This window comes from Delphinapterus leucas, chromosome 1 (genome assembly GCF_059928025.1).
Source record: "Delphinapterus leucas isolate spDelLeu-1000000601 "Yukka" chromosome 1, BTC_Dleu_Yukka2, whole genome shotgun sequence".
In the NCBI taxonomy this organism is placed as follows: domain Eukaryota; kingdom Metazoa; phylum Chordata; class Mammalia; order Artiodactyla; family Monodontidae; genus Delphinapterus; species Delphinapterus leucas.
Window position 1 is genome coordinate 73,311,389 of NC_143129.1, and position 22,034 is coordinate 73,333,422.

The 22,034-nt window shown below is 39.6% G+C and overlaps 2 protein-coding genes across 4 annotated transcripts in view; both read right to left on the reverse strand.

The window, feature by feature from the left end:
- Positions 1-777, reverse strand: part of ATF6 (activating transcription factor 6) — a 221,298-nt gene extending 220,521 nt beyond the window's left edge. Inside the window, exon 1 of one of the 2 annotated variants that reach the window (XM_022565564.3) lies at positions 645-760. In XM_022565564.3, the coding sequence (XP_022421272.2) occupies positions 645-696 (52 nt within the window). In that variant the 5' untranslated portion in view covers positions 697-760. Of the gene's footprint in view, positions 1-644 lie in introns of both variants that reach the window. The other variant, XM_089912087.1, reaches the window with a different exon arrangement.
- Positions 778-7,531: 6,754 nt separating this feature from the next.
- Positions 7,532-14,384, reverse strand: DUSP12 (dual specificity phosphatase 12). Of its 2 annotated transcripts, XM_089912102.1 has the most exons (7): positions 13,862-14,384; positions 12,798-12,911; positions 12,589-12,707; positions 12,101-12,197; positions 11,597-11,783; positions 9,154-9,358; positions 8,440-8,604 (listed from the first exon to the last, which is right to left on the reverse strand). In XM_089912102.1, the coding sequence occupies exons 1-7, from the start codon at positions 14,242-14,244 to the stop codon at positions 8,552-8,554; spliced, it is 1,158 nt and encodes a 385-aa protein (XP_089768228.1). In that variant the 5' UTR covers positions 14,245-14,384; the 3' UTR covers positions 8,440-8,551. The 2 variants fall into 2 exon arrangements, with proteins under 2 accessions (XP_022421265.2, XP_089768228.1); XM_022565557.3 differs by lacking the exon at positions 9,154-9,358 and having other exon boundaries at positions 7,532-8,604; positions 13,862-14,352.
- Between the last annotated feature and the right edge of the window lie 7,650 nt (positions 14,385-22,034).

Consider the following 22,034-nt stretch of genomic DNA (forward strand, 5'->3'; position numbering starts at 1 on the left):
AAAGCTTCTCCACTCTCATTTCCACTACATTCCATTCCACTCTTCCTGACCACAAAGCCAAACAAAATATCCATAACAAGAAAATTCAGAGTTGTATTCGGAGAGCAATCAGGATTATACCCGTGTATAAGCGTTAGGTCTACGTAATCAGGGACCTGGGGTCAGATGCTGGGGTGCTTTGCTTCTCTGCCAAGATGGGCATCAGCCTCGATCAATAGTGGAAGCTTCGAGATGAGGATTCACATTCTCTCACACAAACCAAACACGTACACGTACACTCCATGGCAAGCATCTCCCACATCCCACACTCTGAGAAAATAGCTTGCAGCCTTTTTGATGGTCACAGCCATCCTGCCCTAAGCTTCCTAATGACGTCGTTTTCGCCCCACAAAATCATCACCTGGTACTTTCCCAGAGGAAGCGGTGAAACACGATAGTAATTCCAATCAGGCAACATTTTACGCTCGCTGTCCCCAGGGCAGAAACCGACAGGTTCTGCTAGACTCTACTAGGACCACGGACGGAAGCAACGAGTGGCCCTCGCTCCCCCGGCAAGGTTCGTCCACACCTGTCACCACAAATGCGCGGAAGTAAGGAGGAAGAAACCTGAAGCCACCCCTGGTACAGTCTCAGATCCCACTCACCCCACTCTTCATCCGGCCGGTGAGGGAGTCCCGGACTAAAAGGGGACTCCATGGTGCCGGCAACGCCAGCCGGCACCCCCGAAACACACGTTCGCCTGCCCTGGAACTCGGCAACTAATATCTGGGACGGTGGCGGCAGACGGACAAAATACCCCGTAACGCTGACGCGACGGTGGCCGAATGAAGACAAATTGCTTCTGCGCGAGTGACGTCAGAGACTAAGCTAATTTTAAGCAAATCGCTGAGTAAATATTTCCCTTTTCGAGGTTTCGGCATTTTCTGTCCCGCTGTTTTAGGGAAAAAAGAAAGAGACGTAATCACTACTTCGGTTAAATAAGATATATTGATAACATTAAAAATGGGGAAGAAAATCCATTCTGAACATACTGGCTCGTCCCCTGAGTATCATTCTCAATACCACAGTGTAGATATATCAGAACAAAACTAGAGACTAAGAAAGTAAAGTTGGTTTAACTTTTACGAATAACTCACTATCAATGTAAAAATTCTCCGTATACACAAGTGTGTGGAAGGAAAACACACAACTATTTTTTCCAAATTCGTTTGAGCTGCCTCTCCACCGGCACAGTACCTGAGATAAGCAAAAATATTATGAATCGTACTTCTAGAAAGACTACGTTTATTTAAACAAATTTTAAAACGTAAATATAAAAGATAAACTCCCCCAAATCAAACTCACCTCCTTAAACATACATTTCTAAAGCATAGTACCTAGTAGTGAAAGTCCAAGCGACCCTACCCTAAGACCTACAATAAGGTAAATTCCCAGTCTTTTTATTACTAAAACTTGAGAAACGGTTTTGTTTAGAAAAATCCATCTACGTCACAAACTCTAACTGAAAATTTTAACTAAGTTTGACGAAGCAGTTTCAAGAATGCTACTTAATGGAATTTCTTTTTAAAGCATTTCAGCAGTTGAATATTTAAAATACTCTACCTTAAGAACACATATCCCCAATGGAGAAAAGACAGTCTCTTCAATAAGTGGTGCTGGGAAAACTTGACAGCTACATGTAAAAGAATGAAATTAGAAAACTCCCTTACACCATACACAAAAATAAACTCAAAATGGATTAAAGACCTAAATGTAAGGCCAGACACTATCAAACTCTTAGAGGAAAACATAGGCAGAACACTCTATGGCATAAATCACAGCAAGATCCTTTTTGACCCACCTCCTAGAGAAATGGAAATAAAAACAAAAATAAACAAATGGAACATAATGAAACTTAAAAGCTTTTGCACAGCAAAGGAAACCATAGACAAGATGAAAAGACAACCCTCAGAATGGGAGAAAATACTTGCAAACGAAGCAAATTTTAACAAAGGATTAATCTCCAAAATATACAAGCAGCTCACGCAGCTCAATATCAAAAAAACAACCCAATACAAAAATGGGCAGAAGACCTAAATAGACATTTCTCCAAAGAGGATATACTGATTTGCCACAAACACATGAAAGGATGCCCAACATCACTAATCATGAGAGAAATGCAAATCAAAACTACAACGAGGTATCACCTCACACTGGTCAGAATAGCCATCATCAAAAATCTACAAACAATAAATGCTGGAGAGAGTGTGGAGAAAAGGGTACCCTCTTGCACTGTTGGTGGGAATGTAAATTGATACAGCCACTATGGAGAACAGTATGGAGGTTCCTTAACAAACTAAAAATAGAACTACCATATGACACAGCAATCCCACTACCTTGAGAAAACCATAATTCAAAGAGTCATGTACCACAATATTCATTGCAGCTCTGTTTACAATAGCCAGGACATGGAAGCAACCTAAGTGTCCATCGACAGATGAACAGATAAAGATGTGGCACATATATACAATGGAATATTACTCAGCCATAAAAAGAAACGAAACTGAGTTATTTGTAGAGAGGTGGATGGACCTAGAGTCTGTCATACAGAGTGAAGTAAGTCAGAAAGAGAAAAACAAATACCGTATGCTAACGCATATATATGGAATCTAAAACAACAAAAAAAAATGGTTCTGAAGAACCTAAGGGCAGCACAGGAATAAAGACACTGAGGTAGAGAATGGATGTGAGGACACAGGGAGGGGGAAGGGTAATCTGGGACGAAGTGAGAGAGAGGCACGGACATATATACACTACCAAATGTAAAATAGCTAGCTAGTGGGAAGCAGCCGCATAGCACAGGGAGATCAGCTCAGTGCTTTGTGTCCAGCTAGAGGGGTGGGATAGGGAGGGTGGGAGGGAGACGCAAGAGGGAAGAGATATGGTGATATATGTATACATATAGCTGATTCACTTTGTTATACGGCAGCAACTAGCACACCATTGTAAAGCAATTATACTCCAATAAAGATGTTAAAAAAAGAACACATATCCCTCTAGGACTAAGTGGAATCTTTCCCTCGGTTACTAAACAAAACAAATGCTTCCCAGAATCCTCCAAACTCCTCGTGGCTGGATGATTACTACAGATTACACAATCCCCAATGTACAAAATAGCCCTGGGACCCAAACCCCGAAAAAAATCACGAAATTCCCTTACGTTAAAGGTGATTCCTTCTGTCATCAGCTAACTAATCAGTTTTCATTTCAGGTGCAATTTATAAGATTTTTATTCTTACCCAACTGCAAATTCAAAAATTGGCATAAAACCTAAAATAAAACCAGCAAGAGTCTTCTGTATCCACCAGACAACTTAGCCTTTTTTTTAAGAAAATCACCATGACTGAACTCCAATAAATTTTCGTTTTTTTAATTTTCAAAATTTTAATTTTTTATTCAAGTGCAGATAATTACAAAACAAGCATTTGTGTACTTATTGCCAAGAATTAACAAATATTAACTTTTCCATTTTCGTTTCAGATTTTTCATAAGAAATTAAACATCGTAGATAAAGTTGAGGTCTGCGTTTTCCTCTGCTTCATTTCCCTCCCTCCACATAGACAACTTCCATTATAAATTTTATGGTGATCATTCAAAGCCATTTTTTATTTTGATCATGTTTAAATATGTGTATAGATACATACATTTAGTGCTGTTTGGGGGTATTTTAATTTACATAAACTTATAGCACTAATGTTCCCCAAGTCACTTTTCTCATTCAACATTACTCTTTGATGATCTTTGTTTTAACTCTTCTATGGTATTTCCTTGAATATATACACTTTTAATATACAATATAGACTTTTTTTCATTTCCCTACTGATGAACATTTGGATTGTTCCAACTTTTTACTGTTACATAAAATATATCCTTCTATGGGTATCCTTGTGCATATATGCAAGAATGTCTTTAAGATATATGCTGGATCATGCAGTAGGAGTACTACTATTGGCCAAATTATACCAATTTACACTCTCGTTAGCAGTGATGAATTCTCACCAACACTAGATGTAGTCAGACTTTTATTTTTTGCCTGTGAAGGGTGTGACTATAATTTACATTTAAATTAAATGTAAATTAAAGAGGTGGTGCATCTTTTCATGTTCATTAAACCTTATTTCCTCTTCTGTGAATTGCCCATTCTTATCTTTTATAAAATTTCCTATTGGATTTTCTTTCTCTCAATGATGTGTACACCTTTAAATAGTCTATTCATTTAACCCGTATGTATATAGCAAATACCTTCTCTTAGGTTGACACTTGTCTTTGTTTATGGGGTTTTTGTCCTCTAGGTTTTAATTTTAACATAGTCAAATGTATCAAATTTTGTTAATGATCTCTGCTATTTGTATATTGCAAAAGAAATCCTTCCCCCTACTGAGGGAAGTTTTCTTTTCATAGTTTTAGTTTCATTTTACACATCCTTTTCTTTAAAAAAAATTTTTTTTTAATTCAGTTATTGCTGGGGTATAGTAACACTATTGACTTTTATAGAGCAATTTTGTATTCAAAAACCTTATTGAATTACATCATTCTAATATTTTGTCTGTAAATCCTCTAGAATTTTCTGTGTAGACTTACTGTATACAAACACTAACATTTAAAAATCTATTTTATTTAACATCGTTTTAAAACTTAACCTTTAATATGGAAAATTTCAAACAAACAAGAGATAAGAATCTGTCACTTGCAGGAATTCCCTGGTGGTCCAGTGGTTAGGACTCTGCCCTTTCAGGGCTGAGCACTTTCACTGCCTCACTGCTGATGTCCGAGTTCAATCCCTGGTTAGGCAACTAAGATCCTGCTGTGCGGTGTGGCCAAAAAAAAAAGAAATTTTCATTTGTCCTGTATAATTTCTCACTTTATGATTCTGCTGATTGTAATACCTAGTGGCTTGATTGGTTTTGTTTTTTTGTTTCCTCATTTGTTTTTGCAAAATTTTTTTCTGGAGATTTTTTTTAAATACAAGGAAACATTTTCAATTATCATTAAGAAATGTGCTGTTTGTAGTTTTTTTTTTATATGCACATTAAGGAAGCTTCCTTCCATTCTCGTTACCTTTTTTTTGTCATAAATGTTGAATGTTATCAAATACTTTTTCTTTCATTTATTCATTTGCTTTCAACTTAAACCCTTGGCAGAGAAATAAAATTTGAAAGAATTTTATGTCTAGATCCATACCTAGGACTTTACTCTGTCATCTGGTAATGTCTCTTCCCACAGGTTAAGAATCCATGATGCCAAAGTGATGTGCTCAGCCAGGACACGTGGTCCCTTTCTAGACACACTTCTGACAACCAACTAGCCCAAATAGCTCCAAGCCTTGCTCAGGCCTCTGACAGAACTGTGCCAGTACTGTATGCCAGGAGTGTAGACAGAGCTTAGAAATGTGAGGTGGGGAGTCCACATATACATATACACCAGGGTCCGCATGAACAAATCCAGGGGTGGGAAAAGGGGGGCAGTCTCTAGGTCAGGGGCCAACTCTCACTGCATTGCCATATTTTGTCATGAAACTCCATGAAGTCAGAGAATTCTAAATTCAAACCTTGTCTTCCAGGTCATTATGAAGATATATTTGTCAAGAGAACAAAACATTTTAATAGTTTGGTAGCTTTATTTATAACTTTTAAGAGAAATAGAATGTAGGCCTCAATTTGTACCCTGCAAATGTTGATGGGGTGCCTGACTAGTGAATTTATAGCTTAGTTTAAAACTGCATTTCATCAGTACTATTAGATTTTACAATCTGATTGACATTTTTAGTATGGCATCTTTAAGACAAATACCACCCTGAACAGTGAGCCCAAATATTAGAATATAGAGGTTAAAAGCTCAAATTTTGGAGTAAGCCAAATCTTGCTTCTAATCTAGGTTCATTTGCTATGTAACTTTGAGGAAGTGACTTAATCTTTCTGAGCCTCAATTTCACCTGTAAAATGGGAATAATAGGATCTATCTCATGGCTGTTTTGAGGATTAAATCAAATACACATTAAGTGTTTAGGATAGTGACTGGCAGCTAAGTGCTCAATAAACTGCAGCTATTTTAAGGGAAAGGTTTTTTTTTAAGAATGCTAATTTAAAAAAAAATATTTATTTGGCTGCGTCGGGTCTTAGGTGCAGCACGCAGGATCCTCTCTAGTTGTGGCGCACGGGCTCTAGAGTGCATGAGCTCAGTAGTTGTGGCATGTGGGCTCCAGGGCCTGCGGGCTTTGTTGCTCCGCAGCACGTGGGATCTTAGTTCCCCAATCAGAGACTGAACCCACATCCCCTGCATTGGAAGGTGGATTCTTAACCACTGGACCACCAGGGAAGTCCCTTTAAGGGAAAATGTTGACTGCTCCTAGCTAGGCACTATACTAAGTTCTTTATCTGCAGTGTATCACAAAAATCCTTGTAATAACCCAGATACTACTGTTATCTCCATTTTATGTAAAAAGAAATTAAAGCTAATGCAAATGATCTTTCAAACAACCCTGTCAGGACAGCAGAACATATATTAATCCCATTTTGTGAAGATGAGAAATGACTCCCAATTTTCAAAAGACCTGCTCACTTCCAGGAAGATGGTGATCAGTAGAGCCAGAATTATTAGAGCCACTCTCTGACCTCTACTTCAGTACTGTTTTCACTGTACCACACTGCCTCTGAAGTAAGGTTAATATTGCTATTTTCAACAAATGTGTAAATTCAAATGTTTTACATTGATATTCCTAAATATTAAAAAGAAAGGATTCCTTTTTTATTTTGAGAACAAAGGCATAACGGATTTACCCCACCCCCAAAATAAAACATTAAAAGACTTTAAATCTGAAAATCTTGCTTAGTGGATGTTTCACAAAAGTTCAAAATTTACATAAAGAAAAGTCAAGTATCCCAAAATCATTCCTCATTGGCAAATACCAATTATCTTTCAAAAAAAGATACTATTTTGTCAATGTCTCCTGGCTAGAATATAAATTACAAGGCAGAGATTTTACCTAGTTTGTTCAATGTATCACCTAGAATCGTGTACATAAAAGGTGCTTAGTAAATATTTACTGAATTAACAATTATAAATTCAAATAAAATCTATGTCATTTTCTCTGTGATAGATGCCAGTGTTATACATAGGTATTAGCTTGAACCATATACAAAACTGCTGCTACTCAACTACTTTTCACCTACAAAGAGGCAATTTCATATGGTTCAACCTAATTGTTTTTAAAAAGCTTTCTGGAGTATAACATTACAAAGTAAAGAAGTAAACAGATATTGTGAAAGCTAAGACAGAAATGGAAAAACTTTTTCTCCTAAGAAAAATTTATTATACGAAAGCTGCCGAAGGCTTCAGGTCCTATGCTGAGATATTCTCAAGAATCATCTATAACACTCCCACACTTTTAAAGAGGATCATGATTCACATTTTTTTGCATTTAAAATAACTCCCGTTTTGGTGTTTATGTACATATACACTCACATGTGTAAATATGAAAAACATATTAAGAACATGGACTATAGTTCTCTTTATTAGCTAATTCTGATTTAATGTAAATGTTCAAGTATCTAATTAGGTATAATTCTAACTATTATCAATGAGTAAAATAAATTCCAGTCTCCAGAGATCACATTAAAAAGCTAATCTGGGGGCTTCCCTGGTGGCGCAGTGGTTGAGAGTCTGCCTGCCGATGCAGGGGACACGGGTTCATGCCCCGAGAGGCCTGCGTACCGCAAAAACAAAAAACAAAAAACTAATCTGGACATATTACCTTTTCCAATACACTAACACATCAGGCTAAAAAAGGTGATTGATATGTAGTTACTCCACATTTAATTTTCTTCATCATTAGAAATATACCTAACATTAATACATTTCTTTAAGTAGATTACTTCAAAAAGTATCATAGGAAAACCACACTTTAGTCAGTGTTTTACTGATGTCCTTTTCTTCTACATTTCCAAGAAAAACCCAGACTAATGTAGCTTTACTAATGTCCCTTAAAAGAGAGAAAGAGAAATGTCAAAATATGTCCAAACAAATCTGCTTTACATTTCTAGAAATAAAAGAATGTCACTTAAACATGAGTTTCTAATTTTTATACATAATTTTGTCCATCTAGACCTTAAGATTACATAACTAACATTCCAAAAATCACAACTTTTAAATATATATGAAATAAAGAAAGTATCTGGGTTATAAAAGATTTTAGTATCAAATAAAGTATAATTTACATGATTAAAAGGTTTTGATTTCCATTCTACTTAGTGTAAGAAGCTGACAAAGTATAGTTTCTAAGTCAAATGATTTTTATCTTCTCATATTTCAAATGAAATGTTAATGGCCTAAAACGAAACAATCTGCCATGAATGACAATAAGCAAGGGTAGCACATATCATCAGCAAGTTATCAAATGTCACAAGTTCATATTTTTCTTGTTTGTGATCCCCAAACTGGCAGCATTTTCATTTCATCCACTCTGTTCTTATGTATTTGAAAAGCAGGTGTTATCCATCTACCACATGAGCACTGTTCACCATACCAGTTGAAAGAACCCAACTTGGCATTGCATTTGGGGCAAAGAAGCTGAAATAAAATAAATGTGTTACTTCATTCATTCACTTTTATACAAAACAAATAATTATCTTTGGTAATATATGATATAAAAACAGGTAAGACATGGCTCATGCCTTCAAGGAGTTGATGGTCTAATCAGTGAGATGTAATGGCAATTTACTGTAATAGATAGTAGGCTACAATAATTGTGTAAGAAGTATGTTGTACTCTGGGAGTTTAAAGGAGGAATAGATTAATTCCAGCATTAAGGGAGAAAGGTGAAGGTTGAGATGTGAAACAGAAGGTTTTGTGACTGTTTTGTGACCGTGGCACATGTGTTGACTTTTAAATCATCGACAAGCTATATAGAAAGTCCGGGCATAAAACTCAGAAACTAGAATTGATTACATAAATATCTTAAATTTTAGTTTGACAAAATATACCACATTCCTCAAAACAATTAAACACAGAGTTACTATATGATCCAGTAATTCCACTTCTAGGTATATACCCCAAAGAGATAAAAGCAGGGACTCAAACAGGTATTTGTATACCCATGTTCATAGCAGCATTACTCACAATATTCAAAGGGAAGAAGCAACCCAAATGTCCAGGGATAGATGAACGGATAAACAAAATGTGGGGCTTCCCTGGTGGTGCAGTGGTTGAGAGTCTGCCTGCCGATGCAGGGGACACGGGTTCGTGCCCTGGTCCGGGAAGATCCCACATGCCGCGGAGCAGCTAGGCCTGTGAGCCATGGCTGCTGAGCCTGCGCGTCCAGAGCCTGTGTTCCGCAACGGGAGAGGCCACAACAGTGAGAGGCCCACGTACCACAAAAAAAAAAAAAAAATGTGGTAGCCTATACATAAAATGGAATATTATTCAGCACTAAAAAGGAAGGAAACTCTGATACATGCTATAACATGGATGAACCTTGAGGACATTATGCCAAGTGCAATAAGCCAGTCACAAAAGGACAAATATATGTGTAATTCCACTTTATGAGGCACCTGGAGTAGTCAAATTCATAAAGACAGAAAGTAGAATGGTGGTTGCCAGGGCCTGGCGGGGGCGGTATGGGGAATTCGTGTTTAACGGGTATGGCATTGCAGTTGGGGAAGATGGTGGTGACGGTTGCACAACAATGTGAATGTTCTCAAGGCTACTGAATTATACACTTAAAAATAGTTAAAATGGTAAATTTATGTTATGAATATTTTGCCACAATTTAAAAAAACCCACATTCACAATATATGTATGTCATTTATGCTGTACACCTTCAACTTATACACTGCTGTATGTCAATTATATCTCAAAAAGCTGAAGAAAAAAATGTATCACAAAGCTGAGATAAAAGCAACAGACTGGAGAAAATATCTGCAACATATGACACGAAACATTAAATCTAGACTATATAAAGAACTCCTACAAATCCATTAGAAAAAGACAAAACCCACAGAAAAATGGGCCAAGGACATGAAGGAAATTTACTGTAAAAGAAAATATAAATGGCTCATAAGTATATAAAGATGTTGGTCTCAGTAGCAGTCATGTAGATTCAAGTTAAAACATTTTAGGATTAACATTTTTCATCTCACAGACTGACAGACTGACAAAATCTTACCAATTTTACAATATCCATTATGTCAAGGGTATGGGGAAATGAGTATATGCATTCAACATTAGTAAAAGGCAAATTTGTATGGGCATTGTTAATGTCAGCCCAGACTATCAGTAATATTTAAAATGTACACACTCCTCAAGCCAGGATTTCCACTTTTAGGTATATATTCTATAAGAAAATTCAAATAAGTGTACAAAGAAGTACGCACAAATGTGATCTAGAATATTTCACAAAAACGCCTTTATCTTGTGTTTTCCGGGTTAAATAAAAGCAGCAAGGGAATTTCCTGGCAGTCCAGTGGTTAAGACTCCACACTGCCACTGCTGAGGGCCCAGGTTCAGTCCCTGGTTGGGGAACTAGGATCCCACAAGCTGCAAGGCACGCCCCAAAAAACAATAAACAAAAGCAGCAAGCCAAAAGCACAAGCCACAAAAGAAAAAAACAGATGAAGTGGACTTCAACAAATAATATCATCAAGAATGGGAAGTGACTGCTGTACAAGGTTTATTTGGTAGCGATAAAAATGGTGATAGCTGCAAAAACCTCTGTGAATATACTAAAAACCACTGAACTGTACACTTTCAATGGGTACATTATATGGTAAGTGAATTATACCTCAATAAAGCAGCATTATCTGAAACCATGGGTTTGAATATAGGGTACCTCTTTCTAGGCAAGACACTAACTAATGCAAACTAAGTTTCCTCACATATAAAATGTGAATAGATATGTGCTCGATTTTATAAAGTTATTGTATTCTTCAAATGAAATAATACAGTGAAAAGGTTTCATAAAATACTCACCATACAAACTTATACAAACTTTAAACATCATTATGTCTTAGATTTAGAATATCTTTAGATTAATATCATGTAAACCTAAAGGAGAATTGTGGCTGTCACAGGATGCTCATATGAGCTGCATTCTTTAGAATTAACAGGAAATGAAAAAAAATCTCACAACAAACATACAAAACTGAAAGATCAAGAAAACAAACACACAGAGCCAAAAGAGAAAAAAAGAAAGACTAAGAAGAAATTTAAAATCTAATTTTAAAATGCTTGATTTGCCCTACTTCTTACAAAGTTCAAGTTTTGTTAAATATATTCTCATTAGTTTGTTAGTCTTAATTTGAAAAAATACAAACAATACCCTTAAAAGGAATTAATTAACTTAGACCAACAGCTTTCCACCAAAAGTGGTTCACTATTTTACATCAGCTGGTTTTTATTTGACTAATTTATCTTTGATAAAGTCTTATCTATATTAGAAAGATATTAAACTTTAGAAAGAAAGCAGTTAAGATGGAGTAAAATGCTAGTTAAAATATGGTTTAAAATGAAAGGAACAAAATGTAGATGACATAATAAAACCGTAGAAAGTAAAATGTGTTCTCACCTGTCCATCCATCACTCCCAACAAAGTGGATTCCATCCACTGCACAGGTTCAATGAAATAAGATGTACATTGAGCCTGACTCCCTGTAGTAAGCATGAAGGATGGTGTCATTCTCTTGTGGGCAAAGGCTATAGGACCACTTCCTTCATTATGATCCAAAATGCTAGAACTTCGAAATAAAGATCGCCTGCAACCCCCAAACAAACAAAATCATTAATGACTTGGAAAAGGATGAAAAAATAGATTAAATGTGCAGTTATTTCTTAGGGGGCAAATTAATATAACATTGATTATGCTACTTTAATTTTCAATTACTTCTACAAGTAACCGCATTACTTTTACTTTTAAGAATTCATCTTCTTCTTGAAACCAGATTTGAATATGAAATTTCTGTATTATTCAATTAAACAAATTCCTCCTACTAGATTTTAAGAAACTGAAACTTTCAGTACTTTTCAGCTACTGAGACAAAATAAAATCTCCAGAGGATACAAAATATTTTACCTGCACTTTCTACATTTGTAGAGAACCCCATCCTTCAATCCTTGTGTAATGGCGGATGGGTCAACAGCAAAGAGTTCTTGAGGTAAGTTCTGCAATTCTACATGACACAAAATGTATCCATTTGTCAAAATCAACTCTGCATTTTCAGACAAAATTCAGCTAATGTCAAATTGAGGCAAGTAGTGCTAACTTCAGAAATTAAAAAATATATATATTCTCCATTGTTGAGAAATCAGGATGAGGTAGGAGGGCACAGTGATCAAGCCCTTGGGTTCCAGGCACAGACTGCCTGAGTTCAAATTCAAGCCAGCCACTTACAAACCTTGTGACCCTGAACAAGCTATTTCTTGCTGAACCATGGTTTCAAAAGGAAATAAATACCTATCTCAAGGGATCGCTGGAAAAAGGGATAATGCACCTGAAACATCTGGTGTCAGAGTAAACAGCATCTAGAAAGGACCAAACACATACTACCAATTATTACTCACCTGGATACTTCTCTGTAACCTTTTGTAAACGATACTGTTTATAAATTGCACTAGAGGTATCTACTTCACATCCCATTGCCTGGTATAATTTCAGTTGCCACTCAAACCCCTCATTCATCCTGCAAGGACAAACAAACATAGTTAATTTTTCTTTAAATAAATAAAATCACATCACAAAAGCAGAATTATTACTACGACAAAGAACTCACTTAGCCTCTGGTTTGATAGTCTTAAGGTTTTCATAGGCTTTTTCAAAGGTAAGTTGGTCAGTCTTCATCATAAAAGCAGTCATTACAGCCACACTTCGACTGACCCCTGCGTGACTGAAAAAGAAACCTTTAAAATATCAAATAGCAACAATTAAAAAAACCCAGGCCCCCACTAATGGTAAAGTTCAGGTCCACTTCTTATCTGCTTCTTCTACTCAAATAAACCCTTTGCCTCTGAATTACTACTGCTGTACAAAAGAATTATTCCCTTATTCATTTTGAATTCTGAACCATATGAAGGTATTACCTATTCAAAAATAATTACACTAATTTTTTTTAACATTTTATAATGCCTTCAGAAAAAATCTAAACTCCTTTGCTGGCTTTAAGAGCCCTGGAGATCTGATCCCAGACTTCTTTCCCTTTTATCACTACCTTATGTCCTTTATGTAATATTTAGAACAAATGCTGGCAGTAAAAGTGCTGGCTCAATAAATGTAAACTATCGTTATTACACTCTTTTTGCCATTGCTATCACCTACTCCATCTTTCCCCTAGGAATGGCTTAGGGATCCTTAACGTCCTAACCAATTTTTCTCTCCCCAAATTTCCCCTACATCAGCCACCCCGCCTCAAACAAAAGCAATGAAAATAATTTCCTCTGAAGTTTGAATAACCTTAACCTTTGTTAATCTCTTACTACACACCTCGCATCCTAGTCTGCATTACAATAATCTGGGTATGTGTGTGGCCTCTCGTGAACAGGTTTAAACTCTGTAGGTGCAGGGGCTCTGTCATTTACCTGAAGATTCCTCCTACCTCCGAAACAAAACTCAGCGGCTGCAGGATGAACCAACACAAACTGAATGAAGGAAAGCCTGCACGCCATCAGGGGCCCGCCTCCTGCCCGATCCTCTCTCAGACACAAGCCTGTGCGAGAGGGAGGAGGAGAAGGTTCTAGTGGCCGACAGCCCCTTCGTCCTCTTCTGGGGCCTGGGAGAAGGGTGAGGGGGGCAGGCTGGAAGCGTGGCGGGGTTGCTCTCCCCACGGACCCGGCCACTCACCAATGCACCAGCACCGCGCGGCCCTCGGCGCGGGCCTGGCCGATGAAGGCCACGCACCGGTCCAGATGGCTAAGCAGGTCGGTCTCGGGTTTGTCCAGCGCTGGCACGAAGAGACTCCGTAGACCCTCGACCCCAGCCCCCGTGTTGAAGTCGGTCTCCTCCGAGTCGACCGTCAGCACAGCCGTGATGCCCGCCCCTCTCAGGTGGTCCGGCTCCGCGACTGCCGCAGCTCCACCCAGGAACAGCCCCGGCTGCACCTCCAGCATGTGCTCAGCGGAGCTGGCCCGGGTCCGGCTGCCGGCCGTGCGTTCGCATCCATGGCTCCCGTACTGAGGCTCCAACATGGCGGCGCCCGGAAGCCGGACTGAGGAGGGCCCTACCATCGAGTAGGGGGTCGGCTAGAACGTCCTTCATCTAGGACCGGCCGGCCTGAGTTGCGCCGCCGCTCCCTCTTGGGACCACGTCTACCGCGGGAATGTGGATTTACTGGGGGAAGGTGACGTTACTGCGGCTGGGGCGGAGCTAAACCCCGTTCAAAACTGCCTCTGGACCCTTGTCTCTACCCGGCTCCTCCAACTTGGTGGGATAGGATAAACTAACGCTAATACAGGGTTTCTCAGGCTCTTAGTGTTGAGATTTTCTGGATTTTCTGCAGGAGCAGAAAATGGACTCAAACTGAAATGATGGTCCCACCAACTGAATCAGCTGCATAATTTTATGCCTTTGAAATAAAACATTTTTTCAATGCTTATGAAGCCATTTGTTTGTAGTTCTTCTCTTGGGACTATTTTTCCTTTTTTTTTTTTCTTTTTGTCCCGTTTTTTATTGGTATGTGAATCCTTTTCTTGTTGATGTATACTGTTCTATATATTTGAAGATATTAATCCCATGGTTTTGTGTGTCAGTGCCCTCCAGCCAAAGACCACCAAGAATCCACCTGTAGTTAAGTAAATTGGGTTTATTACTCAACCATGAACTGGAGAATTTTGGGAAATCTAGGTAAGAGAGTGTTAGGAAGATCTATTACAGGATTTGAGCTTGTATTAGATGAGTTTGGGCTAAGGGTCTAAGGGACTAAGCATCTAAAGAAGCAGGACTTTGCTCTGGATTGGATGCTGTCAGGAAGTGGGGGTGATTCTATGACTGGGTATCTTAATAAATCTTACCTAAGGGAGGAAAGGCTAGAGAGACACTAAAGCTGTAACTGGTCAAGAAGTAGCAGTCAGTCATGGTCCTGGCATAAAGACCAAAACATGTTTGGCATTTTGAAGTTGGACAATGTTCCTGTGTTCAGACATGATTACGGTGGTCTTGTTTTTGTTTTAAGGGCATAAAAAGATTTATTACTCACATAATGAGGCTTTCTGGAGATAGCACGGTGACTCACAAGTAGGTCCAAAAATGAATTGAGAAAGCAGAGACAGAAAACTGGCTTGGGGTTTATATTGCTGTTAGAGTATGGGCCCAGAGTGAGGATTCCCACATGAGCAGGGAATTTCATGGTGGTCTTGTTTCTGTCTTTCTTCATCATGAGCTCAGTGTTGCCTTGTCTGGGGTTGATGTCCTGTGAAATTGTTTATATTCAGCAGGAGGGGAAAAACACCTAACTGTGAGTGCCCAGCCAGCTGTAGCAACACTAAGGAAGATCTACCTCGTAGTTCCAGGCCAGTTCCTGGATGCCAGGGCTTGCTTTTGTCTTTCTCATATATAACTTTATAATTTTCAGAGAGATTGAGATTCGGGGCAGGGACACTTGAGCCCCATCCAAGTCAGATGGAGGAAGCAGCAAATGCTTCTGCTTGGGAACACTTAAGTGGGCAGCCTGCGGGGATAGAGGAAGAGTGCTATCTTCCCTTACTCCCACCACAGGCTGTGAACCTCTTCAGGGTAAGGACTTTGCTTTTTCATCTTTGTATCCCCCACAGAATTTAGGCTAATGGTGCTGGTTACTCCATCTTTTGAATGTTAGAAATGGAAGGGAAAGGAGTACCAGAAGAGACACTACTTCCCTCTCAATGCCATTTCCTTCCGCATCCCAAAGGGTTTACCTCAAGGGCTCACTTAGCGTTTTTGCCTGGAGAGTCATGTTAGCGGTCTTCTGAGCCCCCAGTTGAATCAACTCAACCTTTCTCACTTTACAATCCTGGAAGCATCTACTATGTGTCGGGCACTACAGTAGATGCTGAGGCTACAAAATGAATAAGAGTCTTTGCCCTCGAGGAACTTAGAGAGAAAGCTGGAATAAAAGATAAGTAAATAGCCCAATTATTGTTCTGATAGAAGTAAGGGCAAATTACTAAGGAAGCATGTGGGAGCTGGGCATCTAACCCTAATGGAAGGGGAGTAATCAAGGATAGCTTCCCAGAGGAAGTGATGCTTGATCTAGGTCTTGTAGGATAAATGGGAATTTGTCGGGCAAAAAGGAGGGAGGTGAGGCACTTGTTTAATTCTCCCAGCACATTCCAAAGAGAAGTCTGTCTTCAGGAGGACTACCCTTGACCAGCTCCTGGGAGACAATCTCTGAGCCCCCAGAATAGCCTGCCTGATAAAAGTGTTTTTGAATGCCTGAAGCCCTGGGCCATGCTGTATCAGTTTGACCTCTGGGAGGCTGGAGATGGAGTAGTTATGCTCAGTCATGCAGGAGCTGCATGCCTATGTGACTGGCCCCCAATAAAACCCCTGGATACCAAGTTTGGGTAAGCTTCCTGTTTGGCCATACTTCAAGTGTGTTGTTACACGTCATTACTGGGAGAAAGAAGCAAGTGCCTCTGTGACTCCACTAGGAGGGGTATCTGGAAGCTTGCACCTGGCTTCTCTTGGACTTCACCAATGCACCTTTTCTCTTTGCTGATCTGAATCTGTATTCTTTCACTGGAATAAGCCATAACTTTGTATAATTGCTCTTCTGAGTTCTGCAAATCCTTCCAGTGACTCAGCAAGCCTGAAGGAGCCTGGTGACCCCTGACACAGCATCCATTGTCTAGTATAGTGAAAAGCTAGAAACATCTAAATAAATGCAAGTAATGGAGTGGTTAAAGAAGTTGTTTTATACATTCAATAAAATACTAGGCAACGATTTAAAAAGATAACAAAGGAAGTGGTTGATGCTAGCCATATTATAAAATTTTTTAAGATGGTTTACAAATAGAAAGCATGTCTGAGCATATATATGTGTATATATATATGTATGTATGTATAGGAATATATACATATGAACTGTTAACAGTGGTTATTTCTGGGAGCTGGCATGAGGAGACTTACATGATAGGCTTTATACACTTCTTTCTATATAGTTTTAATCTTTTTTCAACAGGTATTATTAAAATTATTCACTGTTAACAATCATAGGTATTGACATTCTGGAAAAATGGGGGAAAAAAGAATTAAGGGTTAATTTCCTGGACATTTTATTAAGATATCCTAATCATTCCCTCAGCTTTATTAGTTTTCTGTTGGGAATGAGCTTTTCTTCCTCAACGCCCTAAAATGAATATAGGTTCTTTCAAGGATGGGAGTAAGAGACACTTCTGAATTGTTGTTGAATACCCACAAAGCCCGTCTCAGTGAATATCTGTATCTGGGTGAATAATAACGCCTCAATTCCTGAGGCTGAAGTGTATTTACCAGCTTCTGTATTTTTCCTCCTAGCCACTAGTTGGCACCATGTGCCCTTTGGCAAGATACATTTTCTGTACCTCCCTTGAAACAGGGGAAAATGAATATGGCGACATGCAAAAAAGCAGGATGTTAGGCCCAGGGAAGGAAATTCGTCTTTAGAGGGGCAGCTGGGTTGCTTCCTGTCAAGGAGAAGAGAAGAGGCTCTATGTCCTAGCACTGGTAGGCGCACGTGTGCGTGCACACACACATGCACGATGTATCTGTTCATTTTATTACGAGCAAGCCTACATCATTGATAAGCATGAATTAGGCAAAAATTCTAAGAGATAGTCTAGTATGCTGTGGTTTGCATTTTAAGAAGACACCCACGCATTCTATGTAACATGGCCTAATCACATGAGAATACACATCACCCAGCCTTCCCGTTCTTTGGTTTTCTTCTAGAGCACAGTCACGAGTATGATTCATCACTTTCATCTTTAAAAATATTTGCTGTAAGTGCATATCTGTGCTGAGCAATGAGCAGAGAAACTTACCCTCTTCTGCCCCATTGCCTCCCCATCATGGTCCAAACACAAGTTCCTCTTTCTATCTCCAACATGTTGCCTAGGCCCTCCTACACCCAATGAATTATCAGTAAATGTTTGCCAATTATGTTCTTAATGGGGCTTAAGATCTAGGACAGTTATGAAGATACACATGAAATGTACTTTAAGATCCCCAAATCAAAATGTTGACGAAAAATATAAATGGGTGATAATAACATAATTCTATTACTTTCTCTGTGTTCGTGAGTAGAAGGTGTATACTTACAAAATGGTGAGTTCAGATTTGGTACTGTCTTTGAGGGGCACAGTCTGAAGACAGAGAAAACCCAAGTCTGAATCCCAAACTGCTTCTGACCCTATTACCTATTAATGTGATTGTATGCCTGTAGAAAATTATATGATTTCTCTAAGCCTCAGTTTCTTCACCTGCAAAATAGGAGTAATTATAGCCATATTACAGAGTTCTAACAAGAATTAACTTATCAACATGTATTATTAGTGGGAGAAAGAAATCCCAAGCTGAACCATTGCATCAGAAGCAGCTCGGAGAGGATTCCATGCAGGAGAGGCTGAGCTGTGGTGAGGGAGAAATGGCTGCAGATGGCTTGTCTTGAGGAAGCTGTTGAGCAGAGATAAATTGCTGAGCGTGATCAGTCCAGGAATTCAATGGTCATGAGATTTAACAGAAAGTGGATCCTAACTACCCATCCAGCTACAACCACACCCTGAAGTCCACTTATTTTTTGTGTGTGTGTGGTACGCGGGCCTCTCACTATTGTGGCCTCTCCCGCTGCGGAGCACAGGCTCTGGACGCGCAGGCTCAGCGGCCATGGCTCATGGGCCCAGCCGCTCCGCGGCATGTGTGATCTCCCCGGACCGGGGCATGAACCCGTGTCCCCTGCATCGGCAGGCGGACTCTCAACCACTGTGCCACCAGGGAAGCCCCCTGAAGTCCACTTATTAATGTAGAGTCTGTGTCTTGGTAAAGATGTGTCCTCCTTCCCTAGAAGGGCATCTATTGTCAAGATTCTGAGGGAATAATTTCAGCTCCACAAACCCTGGGACCAGAGATGACTGAATAAAGTTGAAGCCCCCTCGTTATGTAAGGACAACTTGGTCAGCTGATCCAACAACTCCTCCTGCCTTATTCCCAACTGCGTCCCCCACTCACCCCCAGTATTTACAAACTCATCACATTGTAGGACTATCCATATGAGGAATACTAGGGCAGGAACTGGCTGGTGATATCTGGGTCGTGCTCTCAGTTCCTTTTTTGACTCAAGGAGAAAGTGGTAAACAAGGAGTCAGATGAGTAGAGCAAAGGAGACCACAGATGTTCCCTGTTGCGTGTCAGAGGTTTGTTGGGTTACATTTTGCAGAACTCCTCTCCCTTCATTCTTCCCCAGACAAGCAAAATACAGAGAATGGCCACAGTTGCCCCTTCCCAATGTCACAACCTTTGGAGCTCTCTTGCAGTCTAAATGTAGTCAAGTGTGTTGTAATGGAAAGAGCTCTGGACTTGTATGCACAAGTCCTAGACTTAAGTTTTGGTTCCATCATGTACTAAGTATATAACGTGGCCAAGCCAGTTAAGCCCTCTGAATTTCAATGGCCCCACCCCAAAAAGGCAAGGCTAATAATGCCTGCTCTAACATTCCCTAAATTATTTTAAACTATAAAAATCGGAAATCCTATAAACTTTTGGTCAGTCCACAGAATATTTCTAAATCCTTTAAAATGTTGTTCCTTGCCCCTCCTTACTACCAAGTATACCCTGCTGCTGCTTCTAAGTGTGTTTCATATCCACTGTCTCATATCTTTCAAGATGTATTTCTTTGCCCACGCCTTCCAATAATTACTCATCACCAGCCATGAGAACTGAAAACAGAGATAGGCCATTTATAAACGTTCAAGCTGGCAGGAGGAAACTGCCCAAATAAAGGGGAAAAAACTAGATTTGGATGTTCAATAGAAGCATTTTTATATGATCCCAAAGTGGGGATGCAGCATGGAATAAGATGAAGCCCTTAGACTCACGTTTCCACTATGCAGACAGGGGTGCGAATACCCAAATCATGTGTTAAACTGACAGTACAAACAAAATGCTTGAGGGCTCAGACAGAAAAAAAAAAATAGTAACTTATTTTGGCTGGAGGAAACTGGGAAAAATTCTCTGGGAAGGTGGCACTTGAGTTGGGTCTTTCCCACAGGTGAAGGAGAGAGAGATGAGGGAGAAAGGAATGGAAAGGTGCTGGAAAGACAGAGAGCACTGAGGGGGAAGGCACAGGGATATGAGGGCTAAGACACTTCAGAATGTTTCATTAAGTATATGCCCAATATGTCTGAAAATGAACGATTTGTTTTGAGACTTCACAAGCGATCCTGGGACATGTGTTCAGTCCCACCGGCCACATCCAGTCCTAATAGCGGCCATGCAGAGTTGCAGCCCTTTTGGAGGGAAGGGGCTACTACCTGTCCAGCACAGGCCTCATCTTTCCACAGCCCCTTTCACAAAGGGTCTCAGAATCCTTTAGTGGGGTCACTAAATGACCCCACTAAATGACCCCACTAAAGGAAAATGGATATTGGAGTACTAAGTGGATGAGCCCCATCTGCTTCTACACCTTTAGGCTATCAAAGCATTACTGGTTGCCTCTAATCCAAAATGATGCAGGTTAATGCAGGAATGTCTTGTAAGTACTTATAAAAAGAAGCAGCTATATTAGCTCTAATATTATCAACTATAGAAAGTATGGTGACTTAGTTAATAAAACTGTTTGAAAGTTGCTAAGAGAGATCTTAAAAGTTCTCATCACCAAAAATAAATTATGTAACTATGTACGGTGAAGGATTTTAACTAGACTTATTGTGATGATCATTTTGCAACATATACAAATACTGAATCATTACTTACAGACCTGAAACTAGTGTAATGTTATATGTCAATTATCTTACCTCAACTGAAGAAGGAGAGGAGGGAGAGGGGAAAGGGAAGAGGAAGAGGAAGAAGGAGCGGGGGTGAAGGAGGAGGTGTGAGGAGGTGGAAGAGAAGAGAAGAAGCGCCCACTAGGGGCCAGCATGAGCTTACCAAGAACAGCCTTGCCCTGACAGCCTGTTCTTTTTCTGACAATGACTAGACAGGCAGATTAGGGGAAATGCTCACCCACTGAATCCGTACTTCTCCAGTCTTTTAGACAGATCTCCTTGTAGATAAGGGTGAGATATATAGACTGAATATTAGAGCAATTGAATAGGTTGGTAACTGGTTAAACAATTGTACCCAAAGAGAGAAAAATGGATCCATGGCAATCATGAGAGAAATTTCTAGTGAGATAGAGCCATCATCTAAATTTCTTTAATCTGTTTGATTCAACGTTTTTTTTTTATAGTGATGTGGATTACGGTGCAGAAGACATGCTTACTAATCTGTATGTGTTACAGCTGAGAGGGACTACATTGGGATCCAAAATTGTCTTATTAAGCTAGCAAAGACAAAATTCAAAAAAAGATAAATGTAAGATTCTGTACTTTGGTCCCCCAAATGAACTACATAAATACAAATTGGGGGTTGAAGAGGTATGCCTTAGATGAAAACAGCGTCTTGGGTGGGTTTGCAAGCAATAAGCTTAATGAGGCTGGACAATATCACTTGCCTCCTGGGAGAGAGGCTATCCTTTAGGTTACACTGAACTCCTTGTCAAAAGACCTGAGCTCTATTTCTACCCCCACCACTAACAAGTCATTTAGTCTCTGCGTCTCCATCACCCGATCTCTAAAATTAACAAGTTGGACTAAATCTCTAGGTCCTTTACAGCAGTAAAAGCCTAGGTAGGGCTCACCCCCTTATTGTCTGAGGAGGTGGGGTGAACATCCACTTCTCAAGTGTCTTCCCGAACTGCAGAGCCTGGAAAGCTAAAAGGGACCGAGACTCCCTTGCAGCTAGGTACAGGGTGTAACTTAGGTCTGGCCACTCAGAAGCCCTTGGACAACATATGGAAGGTGCAAGT

What these genes read in the sequence shown, in the direction of transcription:
- DUSP12 (XM_089912102.1), bottom strand. Translation starts at nt 14,244, where the DNA reads ATGGTAGGGCCCTCCTCAGTCCGGCTTCCGGGCGCCGCCATGTTGGAG. An exon ending in CGCGCGGTGCTGGTGCATTG is followed by an intron (nt 12,912 to 13,861) that starts GTGAGTGGCCGG and finishes TTTCTTTTTCAG; the next exon opens with TCACGCAGGGGTCAGTCGAA. An exon ending in GCTTCTTCCCTTTGAATATT is followed by an intron (nt 8,605 to 9,153) that starts GTGAGTAATGCT and finishes ATTTTATTTCAG; the next exon opens with CTTCTTTGCCCCAAATGCAA.